Below are 13,157 nucleotides of genomic sequence, written 5' to 3'. Positions count from 1 at the left end.
TCTTGCATTACTGTCTTGGCCAGTTAAATAAAATAAAACAAAACATAACAATTTAATGTTTTAAATTAAAAGCATCTTCCTTGGTGTAATATATGTATTTGCAGGTGTGCCTACAAACATAATTAAAGCCTGCCGTGGTTACCAATATATTTCTACTTTTTCTGTGCTCCTACGTTACTGTAACAGCAGCACTTCCTGTTCAGCAGCAGACTCAGGCAGGTGATTAGATCTTTCTGCATCTAGTTGAAAGAGTAATGAACGATTAAAGTCAAAGAAACCGTTAATAATACACCATAAAAAGACAGTGACGTGATGCACACACACACACACACACACACACACACACACACACACACACACACACACACACACACACACAAATACATTTTATAATTTGTTAGCTGACATCAAATAGTTAGGCACTAAAAGCAAATTATATACAGTTTGGTTGAAATGAGCTGCCACCATGATATGATCATCATGATGATATTTTTTTTGTAGTGATAGATCTGCATGAGTGATTGGGCTCTGTCTCACAAACTGTACTATGCACATGTGCTATGCTTTGCACTATCTGCTTCACCAGTGCCTATGTGCTTTTCTTTAATATTTTTTAAAAGAGAGTTAAAGCAAACCCAGGGCATAACAGGCCAAACAATGGATGGACATAGCCTGTAGCTGTAGGCCACTTGGCAATGGTTGCAAAAGGCATGTGTGTCAGTGGGCTCCATATTTTAAATGGCTCTTTCATTCTCATCTATCTTCGAAAAAAGAAACAAGGGCACTGGTGAACACGACTAAAGTGTACACTGATGAAAGGTTACCCAAGACCCGTGTTGTATGCTGAGTTTTGGTACAAATTCAAATAACAATTCACATAACCATTTTGACTATGTCAGTCATGAACAAATATGAACAAATACGCATTGTACCCACTGCCTCTCTTATTTGCTTCCAAAGTTATACAAAGTAAAAGCTTTTTAAAGTATTCTAGTTTAAATATAACAGGAAGTAAACTTAGCTAAACAAATCACAAACAGACCACAATTAACTGAAAATGAGAAATGAAAAATGGTAAAGTTAAAAGGTGTATAAATATAGTATTTTTATTATCGCGGAGCCAGAGATTCTGGGTGTTACTCTAAATGTGAATAAAAGAATGTGCACCAGGGCTGTGACTGTGTTCAAAAGCATGAGGCTGTTGGTGGTGCAAAGCCATCATGTTCTTGCACTTCCTCCGTAGACAAACAGGGCCCCTGGGGGCGGCGGAGTGATTACAGGCGTCTCCATGATGAGCTGATGTGATAAAAAGAAGCCTATCTGTTCTCAAGAATTTTCTTACTTACTGCTTAAGTTATTAAATATTCAGTTTCTAAATCAGCCATTTCTCAGCAATGTGTTTGACAGGAAAAATGAACTGAGGCGATCTAACAGTGCTGTATACGTTTTCTTTTTAACTGAAGTGCTCAAACTAGACAAAGACGAGTATCTTGAATTCTAAACCATAACTTTATGTCCAATGTTTCTGTTGGCTGCTGTCTTCCCACTAACACAAAGATCCTAATAGGAAGTGACACCAACAGAGGACATAGTTGGCGGTTTCATTTCACAGTATAAAACTTTCATTTTTCATTTTCAGTTTGTAGGGGCTGTAGTTTACTTTTATGTTTAGAAAAGGGACTTTAAATTCTTGGTGCTTTAAATTATGCTGTAAATTAAACTTGATTTACATTACAAAGGAGGTTAAAGACTTTGTTTTTATTTTCCAAACAACGGAAAGTACACTTTTAATGTTACTGTGGTATCTACTCATGTTGGTAGTTTAGTTTTTATTTGACTTAATTTTTGTCTGCTAGCTCTAGATTAAATGAGATCCCACGTAACTAATTCAACAGCGACAGGTATTTTCAGAAACAGCACGACTGTTATTCTAGGAAAAAACGCAAACAGTGCTGTCAGCAGTTTTGGAACATAAGATCCGTTTCTTCAAAATAATTCCAAGTAAAATTGTTTATTTAAAAAAAAGTCAGATTACTGTACTTTGGTGTTAGTTTTTCGCTATGATGAGTGTTAAAAATCTTGTGGAGATAAAACCCTCTTGAAACCTGTAATTTGTACTGAGTTCGGGTTGAGATAACCTTAAAAACAACTTTTTATGTTTTCACATATGTATTTAAACAAAAACTAGTTACAAAAAATGTAAACAATGTAAAATGAAATCTATCTACATACAACTTTTTATGTTATATAACAGTCTGTTTCTGCCCTTTGCAGTTCCTGTGCTTGAAAAACATCCGGACATTTCTGGCCTCTTGCTGTGATGTGTTTGGGATGAAGAAGAGTGACTTATTTGAAGCCTTTGATCTCTTCGATGTCCGAGACTTTGGAAAGGTAGCACCCATTTCTGTCATTATGATTTTCTAACATTGCACTATGAAACAGCCCAGTAATTTCATGTATCATGACATTCTTCTCTCCTTTCATACAGTTATTAGAATCATTTATAAAAGTCTGTAAATTAGTTTGAGTGAATACATTACATGTCACAGCACTATTACATTTGAACTGGTAATAATAACTGTGCAGATTGTCTGTCTCAGTTAACCAGTTTACAGTTTTTCTCCATTGCTCAGATATTAGACATAAGTAATAGTTCAGAGTAAGTGTTATGATAGATTTTGTCCAAACTTAGACATTATCCATCTAAAAAAAGAAAATCATTATGTAAAAAGTCTAAAAAGAGAATTTTCTGTAACGGATCTCTTTTTTTTAAAGAAAGAGTCAAAGAACAATTAATTGACAAAATAATTTTTCCAGTGTTTTACAAAACAGCTTGAACAGATGATAACGTTTTCAAAACAAGCAATACGCTTGTGATGTTTCACTGCATTATTGTCTTCGTAGCTGACTTTTGGTGTAAGTGATGCCACACCTGCTCTGTTTTTCTGTCCTAATTGATCTATAAATCCTGCCAACTCTTTAAAATACAAGTCTGAGGTATGATGGAAGCATAGTGTACGTGTGCTTCTTCTCTGTGTGTGAGTCTGAAAGCGTTCGCTGTTTGCCTACCCTAGCTTTTTGAAGGGTTTGGCTGACTTCTTTTTATTGCTGTGTTATTGTGGGACCTGTTTTCAGTGTGTGTACACAGCGTTACCAGGTCAGTGGGTTTGTAGTGCGCTCTGTGCAGCCACTCAGCGGACTGTCGCTTAATGCACAGGAGCCTAATTTAACTTCGCCACGGAAAGCACACTTACTCTGAGGAGCCTTATTCCCACATTTCCCTATTTAAGTACACCATTTTACCTGGGGGCATTATGAGTTGTCTAAGCACTGAGAGGCTTGAAGAAAATTATAGTTTTTTTTTTTTTAAAAATAAAACTATTGGAGCATATGTATTAATCTATGCTGAATGTATTTTATCTGAGACTTTTTTTTTTACCTCTGAAGTACATAAGATTGGGCTCCATCCATGCGTTTTCTTAACTCATTATCCATTTCACTGTTCCAGAAAGGCCGGAGCCTATTTGACATGACATGGGGCAAGAGGCAGGGCAGACCTGGGCCAGTTCGCCAGTCTATTGAAGCTTAAATAGGCTTGTTTGTCTCTTGTTACATTTCTTTTACATTTAGTTGTTTTGCCTGAATGCTTATCGTGTCTAAATAATGTATATGGTATCTCATGAGTTTAGTTTGGTAAAGTAATACCATATATCTTATATACATCATAACTTAGGCATACTATATATGATTGCAATAGTGAATTCACCTCCCTCTGTAGAATGGAAGTGGTTATACGTGAACTATGAGAGTGCATACCAAGCTGTGTGTGTAGTTTCTCATTCAGGCTCTCTTTTCTTTCAGTTCAGTGTTTTGTGCTCTAAAGAAGCTTCTAGTTAATCTGGCTGCTGATAATCCCACAGGGGAGGTAGGGCTTGTAAATATGTACACTACATCCAAGCCGGGCTGCATAATCTCAGCCATGTTCAAGGGTTGTCCATCAAACAAACAAGCCTCTGGAGGATAAAGATTGCACCAGATCATTGCTTTTTTTTATTGGTAGTTAGAAATACGGGTGACTGTAGGTTAAGCAGTTGGGTTGGATTGGCTCCATGAAGGGCTGTATGTCTAAAGAAGAAATGCTCAATCTCTTCTTTTTTTTACAGAAAAATCCAAAAAAGGAACATCTCAAATCTCAACCAGTGTAATCCACTTGGGGTCGAGTTGTGCCAGCTCTGCCTGTGGACTGAGTATTAGTCCACTGAATATCTAATGAGAGCTCTGTAACCTACATTTCTCAGCTGAGTTACTACAGGCTTCACTGCAGGGAGTCAAACTGACTGCACGTAGAAGGCTGAAGGCTAGAGAGATAAAGCAGAGGGGCAAGAATTGTGTTTATTTCTTCCTTCAGTATAAACTACTATTAATATTTTCACAAAACAACATTATTTTTGTGCGAAGTTCATGCGGTTTTTCTTTTTGGGAAATAACTTCACACTTTCTTCCTGAGAGTAAGATAAGAACATTGATAACACATGTCAGCACATAAAATATAATCATATTATTAGCAACCTGTTAGTTTGGCTTAAGCTAAAAACATTGAAAGACGTCAGTAAAATTCCCTACCACTATAAATAATTATCATGTTACATATTTATGCATGGTGTATTCCTTACCTGCCTACCCCAGAACTGCTGTATCTATACATTATTATACATTCTAAACATTATTATTTGAGCTTTTTGACAGATATATTTTACATTCAAATCTTTGTAGAAATGAAATTAAAGTGTTAACAGTCTCATTTCTGGCCAGTGTCAGTGTTGTTGAGTGGTATCGGCATATCGGCGAACAGGATCGTATTCAGCGATATCAGTTTTCAGTGTTTATCTGTTGCAAAACATCAATTTTGCAATTGCAAATTTTTTGAAAATTGTGTGATAAAAATGTGAAAAACACAAAACGATTTAAACCATTCAGGTTTTTGTTATGAAAGAAATACGCTGATAGCATATGGATAACTGGAATTGTTGTCGGGGAATTGTTGTTTTAAACTTAAATGTCCATATCTGCCCATCATTTAATAAAAAACAAATAAAATATTTATTAATTTAATTAATTAAGTGTAGGTAGGTGGATGTTACATCAAGCGATCTGTTTCACTGTTCTGCGCTAAGCTAATATTTAGCGTTTAGAAATATGAGCGCTGTCGGTTTTCTTACCTTAACTTGCGAAATGCAACCTTCATGCACAGATTATCACTGTGTGATCAGTTGGTACCATCACACACTGAAGAATGCGAAAATACCGTTTTAAATGTGTGCTTTGATGCTTAACTCTGCAAAGTTTGTTTCTCTGCTGTTAAATATTGAACAAATAACTTGGAAAATAAAAGAAAGAAGTAGAAAAAAATATCAGAATCTCCGTCTGCTACCAGGAAAATTATCATTTTAAACTTCGGTGTCTGTCTCAGCACAGAATTTCACAAAACAAAAGAAATATGAATTTCATATATATATATTGCCAAAACGATTAAATTAACATGTCTTTTAACATGCTTTTCCTTTGGATAGAGCTACACTGTCACACTGCCTGTTCCTATTTCTGGGTAAAGCTAATATTTAGCATTCAAACTAGACAGTGGTATTAATCTTCTTCCCCAACCTTGATTATTGCAAATATATGTATTTCCTGAAATGTCAATCTATTCCTTTAACCAAACTGAAAATCTGTCATGTAGAGATTATCACTGTATGGTCCATTAGTATCATCACACCATGTAAAGTTTCACCTTTATATTTAGTGCCGTTATTTCTGTGTTAATAATAATGAAAAATGATCATTGTCAGCTGCACTAGTCAAGTAAAGTCAAAGTTTAATCTCTCTCTCTCTCCATATATATATATATATGTGTGTGTGTGTGTGTGTGTGTGTGTGTGTGTGTAAAAGAGTTTTTAAATGATTTAAGAGTTTCAAACTGGGCAGATCTTATGTGAAAACAGATTGTTCCAAAGATTAGAGGGCCCTGCTGAAAAGGCTCTGTTACTTCTGCTTTCAAGCCTGGATCTAGGAAGATATCAAGAGCATTTGGCTCATAGATCTCTGGTATGTGGATTTTCAAAAGATCTATAATAGAAGGTGGTGCTAATCCATCGAAAGTCTTAAAAACAAGAAATACAATTTTTAAATGGATCCTGAAATGGACTGAAACCCAGTGTAAGGAGGCAAATAATCACCTCACTGCTAAGTTGCTTCTCCTTTATGAAGTTTCAATCTTTTTACTTTTGTGCAGTTGCATAAACAAGAGAGCATTTACAGAAGTTTGATGGACCGTCTATTTTATTTCGGGGACTCAAAAACAACACAGGGCAGAATGTGTGATGAATTTATTTGTACTTGCTAAAATTAGAACAAGTTTCACAGAGAAGTGACTGCATTGCACCTGCAGAGTGGCAAACATGAACATTTGATTTCTTATCCGATGTTACAGCTCTCTGTCTTTTTCACAGTGCTCCGGGGATTTACGATAGACATCGTAAATAGGCCACACTAACCAAGGCGGTTGGTCTTCAGCTTAGCTTGTGGCTTTGCTTCTCAACTCACATGTAGCTTCAGCCAAATGGCTTTCAGACATGTCAGGTGTGAGAACAACTTGTTTTTTAAAAAAGACAGCCTAGAAGGATTTACACTTCACTAAATGAATGTGATTTAAACCAGTGTTAGATTGTTCATTTCATGTATTCACAAGAGATCTTTCTCCTTTCTTGTGCAAGTTACACTGAATCCATCTAAAAAAAAGTTTGGCTTTAATATGTTTCTTTAGATTTTCAATCTTGTATTCAGTAGCTATCACTATCACTAGAAGTAAACCAGCTATGATGTGGACAAAGTGTGCAGGGGCAGGGTTACATTTACATCAGTGGTCTTAGATTTTCGCAGAAATTTCACAGAGATCAATATAATTGTTTGCATTGTGGAACGTTATGCTGCACTATGGCATCTAATTTTTTTAAGTGCAAACAGTGATGCAGGGGAAACAAACAAACAAACAAACAAAACATTTCCAGTGCTGCAAACATCACAATGTTGCACTTTTAAAGCTGGGTACACTTTACAAACGGGCCTCTTTTCAAGTCATAAGCACACCTGGGTTTAGCCAAAGCCACAGGACTTATTCACACAGGAAGGGGAGATAAACTCAAGATTCAAAGGCTGCTATATCTAACCCAAATAACTATCTTAGCTGCAAATCCAAAAATGTAACTGCGAACTTTGCAGCTTTGTCACTGGATAATTTATCATAGAGAGAAACTATGATGTGAATGAGATAACTGGTATTTATTTTACTTTTCTGTCGTAATTGGGACATTGCATTACATTCCAATGTTTCACTTGTAGAGACTTCTGACAGCACTGTAAGCTTTGGCAAGACTATATATTGACACTAACTACAGCAAGTTTAAGAAATTAATCATCTCATAATGAGCAAGTACCTCAGCGGAAAGAAATAATGATCAGTGTCCATGAACTGATCTTTACAGGTCCTCTTAAAAAAATATAATTACACAGTTTTAAGTGATTTTTTTTAAGTGATGTTTCCAATCCTTTTTCTGAGTAAATATGACAAATACTTTTCTGATAACAGTGTTGCACATGCATTAATATTATTAGGAGTTTACATTTTTATGTTAAGGATGAACAGCTGCGAATTACCTGTATTTATGTCCTTGTCATGTGCAGGGTGATCATGTATTTCTGTAGTTAACACATAACTCAAAAGTGATTTAATGCAATTCGGCACACACCCCTACAGATACGCACTGTTTGAGGTGTCAGTGTAACAACATTTGTACTAATTTGACACACATTTGACTATTTTATGGAACATTACAAAGTGTAACACATGGTGTGAGTTTAACGTTCCTTCCAGAGAATTCATCTCCCTGTCACTGTCGGCCTTTCCCTCTTTGCATTCATAATTTGAATTTTAATCACGATACACATTAAAACACATAAAGTAAATAAATAAATACAAAATTTTTTAAATATAGGCAAAGAATAACTTGTAGTTTGCGCAATGCTTCTGTGCACAGAGACTGCTATTAGAGAGTAAACTGTTACAAAAAATTCTCTCTTTATGATGTGAGATAAGTTGATATGTAATTTAACAACCACAGAAGATGGAATTGAGAAAGAAATGAAAATCAAAGAAACAGTGAATTTGACAGCTCGGAACAGCTGCGTCTGTGTCGTGTGTATCTGTCATGTGTCATGCGCTGACACATTTTGCTACTATCATGTGGTGTTTAACTAGTAGGGACCCGTTTGTTCTCCTTTCAGCCATACAGAAGAGTCTAATAGTTGATAATTTTACTGATTCCTATCACAAGGCAGCTTTTTCCACCTGTTCTCACCAAGTGCTTTTTCACTCTGGGTTTTCTTTCTTAATATTGACTAACAGGGACCTTTAATGAAGTTTCCCGACATAATTGTGTGAATTGAAATAAAAAAAATCTAATTGAATGAAGCTAACTTTTATTTTGGTGAAGGAAACTGTTGTAACTGCCACGTATACGTTAACGACTGCCTTGCTAGTACGTGGTGGGGTCTGACTTTATCTTAGGAACTGCCTTAATTCTTGATGACATGTTCAACATTCGTCATAAATTTTGGAAAGCCTTGGCGTGATAGCATCACAGAGTTGCTGCACGTTTGTCAGCTGCACATCCATAATGTGAATTTTCTGTTTCACCGCAGTTCCCAAAGATGCGCTATTGCACTGAGAGCTGGTAACTGTAGGCTATTTGAGTGCAGACAACTCATTGTCGCGTTCAAGAAACACATAAAGCGATGGACAGATGTGGCGTTTAAATGATGCTCAGTGCTTCACACCATTACATCATTAAAAGTGGTCAGTGAGTTTGGCTTACAGCTATTTACTGGTGGTTTTAGTGTAAACTTTTACTTGTGGGCAAGTGAGGTTTGTTCACATGGTCATAACATGATCTATTGTGCAATTCCATGTGGCCTCTTTCTTTTTGTTTGTGCGTTGGTTTTTGCTGCGTTCATGTCAAAAGATAGATTTTAGGGATGGGATAGATTTGTATGCGTATTAATTGCAAGTGGAAAACTCATCAAAAATGCTCCTTCATTAAAGATTGTGATTAATGACACACCCAAGACATTGACTGAGTAAGCTCCAGGGCGACATAACCTAAACTCATAGTTCACTAGGTTTGTACTATAAATATAATCAGCTATTGAAATTGTGCTCCAAGTGTTGTAACAGGTTAGTGGTATTACCTTTGTGGTATTGCTGTCCTGCTTTGTTCATAAATAAATAAATGGTGGTATTACCTTCGATAGCAGAAACCATTTTTTGTTGTCTTCCTTTTGTTTGTTTTCTTTACTAAAGCCAAAAATGTTTCCAATTAGTGGCATTTTTTTTTCTTTGGGACAAACTCCTCAAGTTGTGCATTCAGCTTAGTGTGTGAGTCTTCCTTCACAGAATAACCCAGCAACTGCCCATTCATCCTTAATATTTGTTATATAAGAAATGCATGGGCTCAGTATTTTCTTAAAAGCTACATTTTGACCCTTTATGTTGCTATGGGAACACATCCATACATAATTTAGTAAAAGAAGGCTAGTTATTTAATTGTATGTTTTTGTGACAGCTCCTCTGTCTTGGTTGAAGTACACAGTGTTGCTTGCGATTAGACCCTGATACATCTTGTTTCCACGCTGGAACATTTGGATAAAAGTAATTAATTATGTGAAGCACCCATATTTGTTTCGATTTGGCTTGTTAACCCTGCAAGCTGGTATTGTTATTAAGCAGGAAATCTATCAGAGCTTTAAATCTGACTTTCATATGATAATTAAAGCTTAAATTGAAAGCTTAACTCAGTGAATCCGATTTAATTCTGAAACTGGGAATCACAATAAGTGTCATATATTTGCATTATTAAACATGTATATATCTCTCTCTCTCTCTCTTCAGTCAGTCCTCTCTTTCTGTCTCTCTATACCAAACCAACAAATGTAATTTCACATTTTGTTTCTCCAGGTTATGGACACTCTGTCCAAGCTTTCTCACACGACAGTTGCTCAGCAAGGAGGATTCAAGTAAGTCATCAAGTTTTCAGTAAATTGCTTCTAAGTGTTATTTCTAGGAAAAAAAGGTCATCTAACCATGTCAACTTTCCTTTCACTTATATCTTATCTCCTCCTCCTTCTCACCTTACCCACACTGCAAGCACATTTATAGCTATGTCTAATTTCCATCTTTAACAGCTGTTTTAGTTAATGATTAAAAATGTTTCTATTTATACTTGACTGTGCAAACAGCAGTGGTATTAAATTAAAAGACAAGATATAATTGTTGAGTAAGTATACAAAATCAATATGTCAAAAACAGAAATGAAGCACAGGCTGCAAAGTAGTTAAGAATAGATACTGTTGATCTCAACGATCAGTTCAGCAGTTCTAACAAGTGATCATTAATCATTTTTTAGTGTAAAATATATTTTAAACAATTGCAAGTCTTCCTCTTTTGAACAAAGTACACTTGGTTTTATAAGTTTCCATCTTTTTCTATTAGACTGCTCTTGATATCTAAATACATGCTGATTTATCAAAAGTTATTTTCTTGTCCTAAGTTACTCAGCAGTGCTTTCCCCCCCGACTGGAGCATTTATTCTGTTAAATACTGAAGCTTATACTACTTTACTGTCACTTCCAGGCCATTTCCAACGGACGAGAGCCTACAAAACGAGGACATTTACAACAATCTGGAAGACATGATTGAGTATGTATGAAGCTTCTCTCTGTGGGCCCATTACTAGTGTTGATAGAACGTGATTATTTCACTCAGTAGCAGAACCAGCTCTGCTCATCATCCATGCTCTCCTGGGGTCTGGACACCCACATGTTTTGTTAACTGGCTTGGCTCCGTTTCGATGTTACTGTCAGAGGAAATGAATGAGTAATTCTACATGTTTTTGCTGAGTGCTTGCACACCCACATCAGGGATCTGGATGGGTGCTGCTGACAATGTGATTGATCGACAGAGAAGAGTAATCACAGGTGTATAGAGCAATTTTTGCATTACGCTCGTAGCAAATAAGGCTTTTAATAATCTCCAGAATTTTCATTTCTGTGAATCATTCCTTTTGGAAATACATAATTCCTGAATGTTAAACGCAGTGATTGTTATTTAATGCTGAGTTACTCAACCAGTGTAACAAAGGTTACTTCTTGCATCTCTTGTGAATGCAAAAATTAACTGATAATCAGCAGATTTCAGTGGTGTTTATTTTTTTTGTGTGTGTATGTCATAGTGAGAATGTTCCTGAGGACGAAGATGACTTGTATGCAGCGGTCTATGGCCTAGAAGACGATTATGCTGGTGGCGAGATCTATGAAGACCTCATGAGAACGGAGCAGCTTCCCCCACTGGTACCACAATTAGTCAGCGCTCACACACACACCTCTCAAACACCACACAAAACACTGAATACCTTTAACTCACATGTCGAATAGTTGGTGGGCGTTGTTGGAAACAAACTCCACAAAATCCTAATTACTAAAAGTTTAGTGCAGCTTCTTACCCGGTGCAGGATAATCCTCTAAAACTCAGCATTGCAACATCTTTACTGAGCAAGACTCATAATTTAAATAACTTACACTTCCACAGTGTAAAAAAATGTTCCAGTCATATACTAATATATAATGAGTTAAGAGACATATATGTTATAGTAGTCCCTCTGCAGCCCCTAATCTCTATAGAGTCACGTAGAAAAATTTCATGGGATTGTAAGTCTTGTGAAAAAAAGTACTAACCTGCTAACCATAAGTACTAGCCACAACCTAATTGTAACCCTGACACTGAAACCACATTTTGAGCCTCAAAAATGCCTTCGAACTTGTGAGGACGGGCATTTTGTCCCCATAAGTGACTGTGGGGCCCCACAAGTAAAGAAGCATGACAATTTTCTGTCCTCACAAAGATGTCTAAACATGTACACACACATGAATGACTAAATTACATTATAAAATAAGGTGAGATACCTCACTAGTCCTACTACTTAGAATAAAGAATAGAATAAATCTAACTATTGAAACATTTTATATTGGTTATACTTGCAAATTGAAAAATCCTCCTAACTAATCCTAAAATTTAAAGCATATCAAAGGCAGATTCTTCCGATTTCTTGATAGTTTTAAAAGTATTTTAGTAAATTTTGGTTTGAAGGGGCCTAATTCTGTTCTCTTCATCTATTCACTTGCCACCTGCTGCACCTTACTCTCTGTTTGGTGGCTGTTAAAACATTGCTTTCCTGTCTGCAGATAGAAATAACAAAAAGATTTTCTTTTCTTTTAAACATTCAAGCAACAGTTTCTAAGATATCTGTCTTTCTAGAAGCAAGCAGAGGTTGATATCCGAAGCTGCTGCCTTACAGAGATTAAACAGACAGAGGAGAAATACACGGAAACCCTCGAGTCAATTGAGAAGGTACTGAGCTCTTGTTTTTCCTCTTTTGAACTTTTGAACTAACAAATGATGGATTTACTGCATCATAATGCTAAATCTAATCTCAGTGACAGTAAATGCTGTAATTGTTATAATTTTATACAACACACGGAGCACAATATTGGGGTTTTTATGGGGAATTTTGGGGAAATCCCCAGTTGCCAATTCCCTAATTTGTTTGCTGTCAAACATCCTATGTGACTTGTGTAAATGGTTTCAGTATGAGTTATAAATTATTTACAAATTCACTTTCACGCTGTTTGTAGTTTCCAGCTGTACAGTAAATAAGTAAAATGGCCTAAGAAGAGGAGCTGAATTCAGTTTCATTTAGGTTTTCAATGCTTCTGTCTCCAGTATTTCCTGAACCCACTGAAGAAATTCTTCTCTACTTCTGAAATAGACAAAGTTTTTGTAAACATTCCAGTAAGTCACGCTAGTTCTCACTCTTGCCACACACAATTGAAAGATACACTTTTCTGTTCAGATACTGACGGCTTCTTTCTCTGATGCAGGACTTGGTTAGACTTCACAAGAGCCTGATGGCTGAAGTGCAGGATTCCATCTTAAACAAAAATGCCTTAAATCTCTACCAGATTTTTATCAGCTACAAAGAGAGGTATGTGAG

At 36.1% G+C, this 13,157-nt stretch overlaps 1 protein-coding gene across 3 annotated transcripts in view; it reads left to right on the top strand.

Annotated features, from left to right (window-relative positions):
• LOC102309091 (guanine nucleotide exchange factor VAV3) overlaps nucleotides 1–13,157 on the top strand; it is a 51,506-nt gene that overhangs the window by 1,278 nt on the left and 37,071 nt on the right. For 2 of the 3 annotated variants that reach the window (XM_042222041.1, XM_042222039.1), the window contains exons 2-8: nucleotides 2,275–2,391; nucleotides 10,067–10,125; nucleotides 10,742–10,807; nucleotides 11,340–11,457; nucleotides 12,422–12,514; nucleotides 12,887–12,955; nucleotides 13,045–13,148. In XM_042222041.1, coding sequence (XP_042077975.1) covers nucleotides 2,275–2,391; nucleotides 10,067–10,125; nucleotides 10,742–10,807; nucleotides 11,340–11,457; nucleotides 12,422–12,514; nucleotides 12,887–12,955; nucleotides 13,045–13,148 — 626 coding nt within the window. The remainder of the gene's footprint in view (nucleotides 1–2,274; nucleotides 2,392–10,066; nucleotides 10,126–10,741; nucleotides 10,808–11,339; nucleotides 11,458–12,421; nucleotides 12,515–12,886; nucleotides 12,956–13,044; nucleotides 13,149–13,157) is intronic. The other variant, XM_042222040.1, reaches the window with a different exon arrangement.

Source organism: Haplochromis burtoni, unplaced genomic scaffold (genome assembly GCF_018398535.1).
Source record: "Haplochromis burtoni strain Fernald_Lab_line unplaced genomic scaffold, NCSU_Asbu1 Contig_78, whole genome shotgun sequence".
NCBI lineage: Eukaryota > Metazoa > Chordata > Actinopteri > Cichliformes > Cichlidae > Haplochromis > Haplochromis burtoni.
Note: the sequence above shows the minus strand (reverse complement) of the source record. Positions and strands in the feature narration are given on the sequence as shown.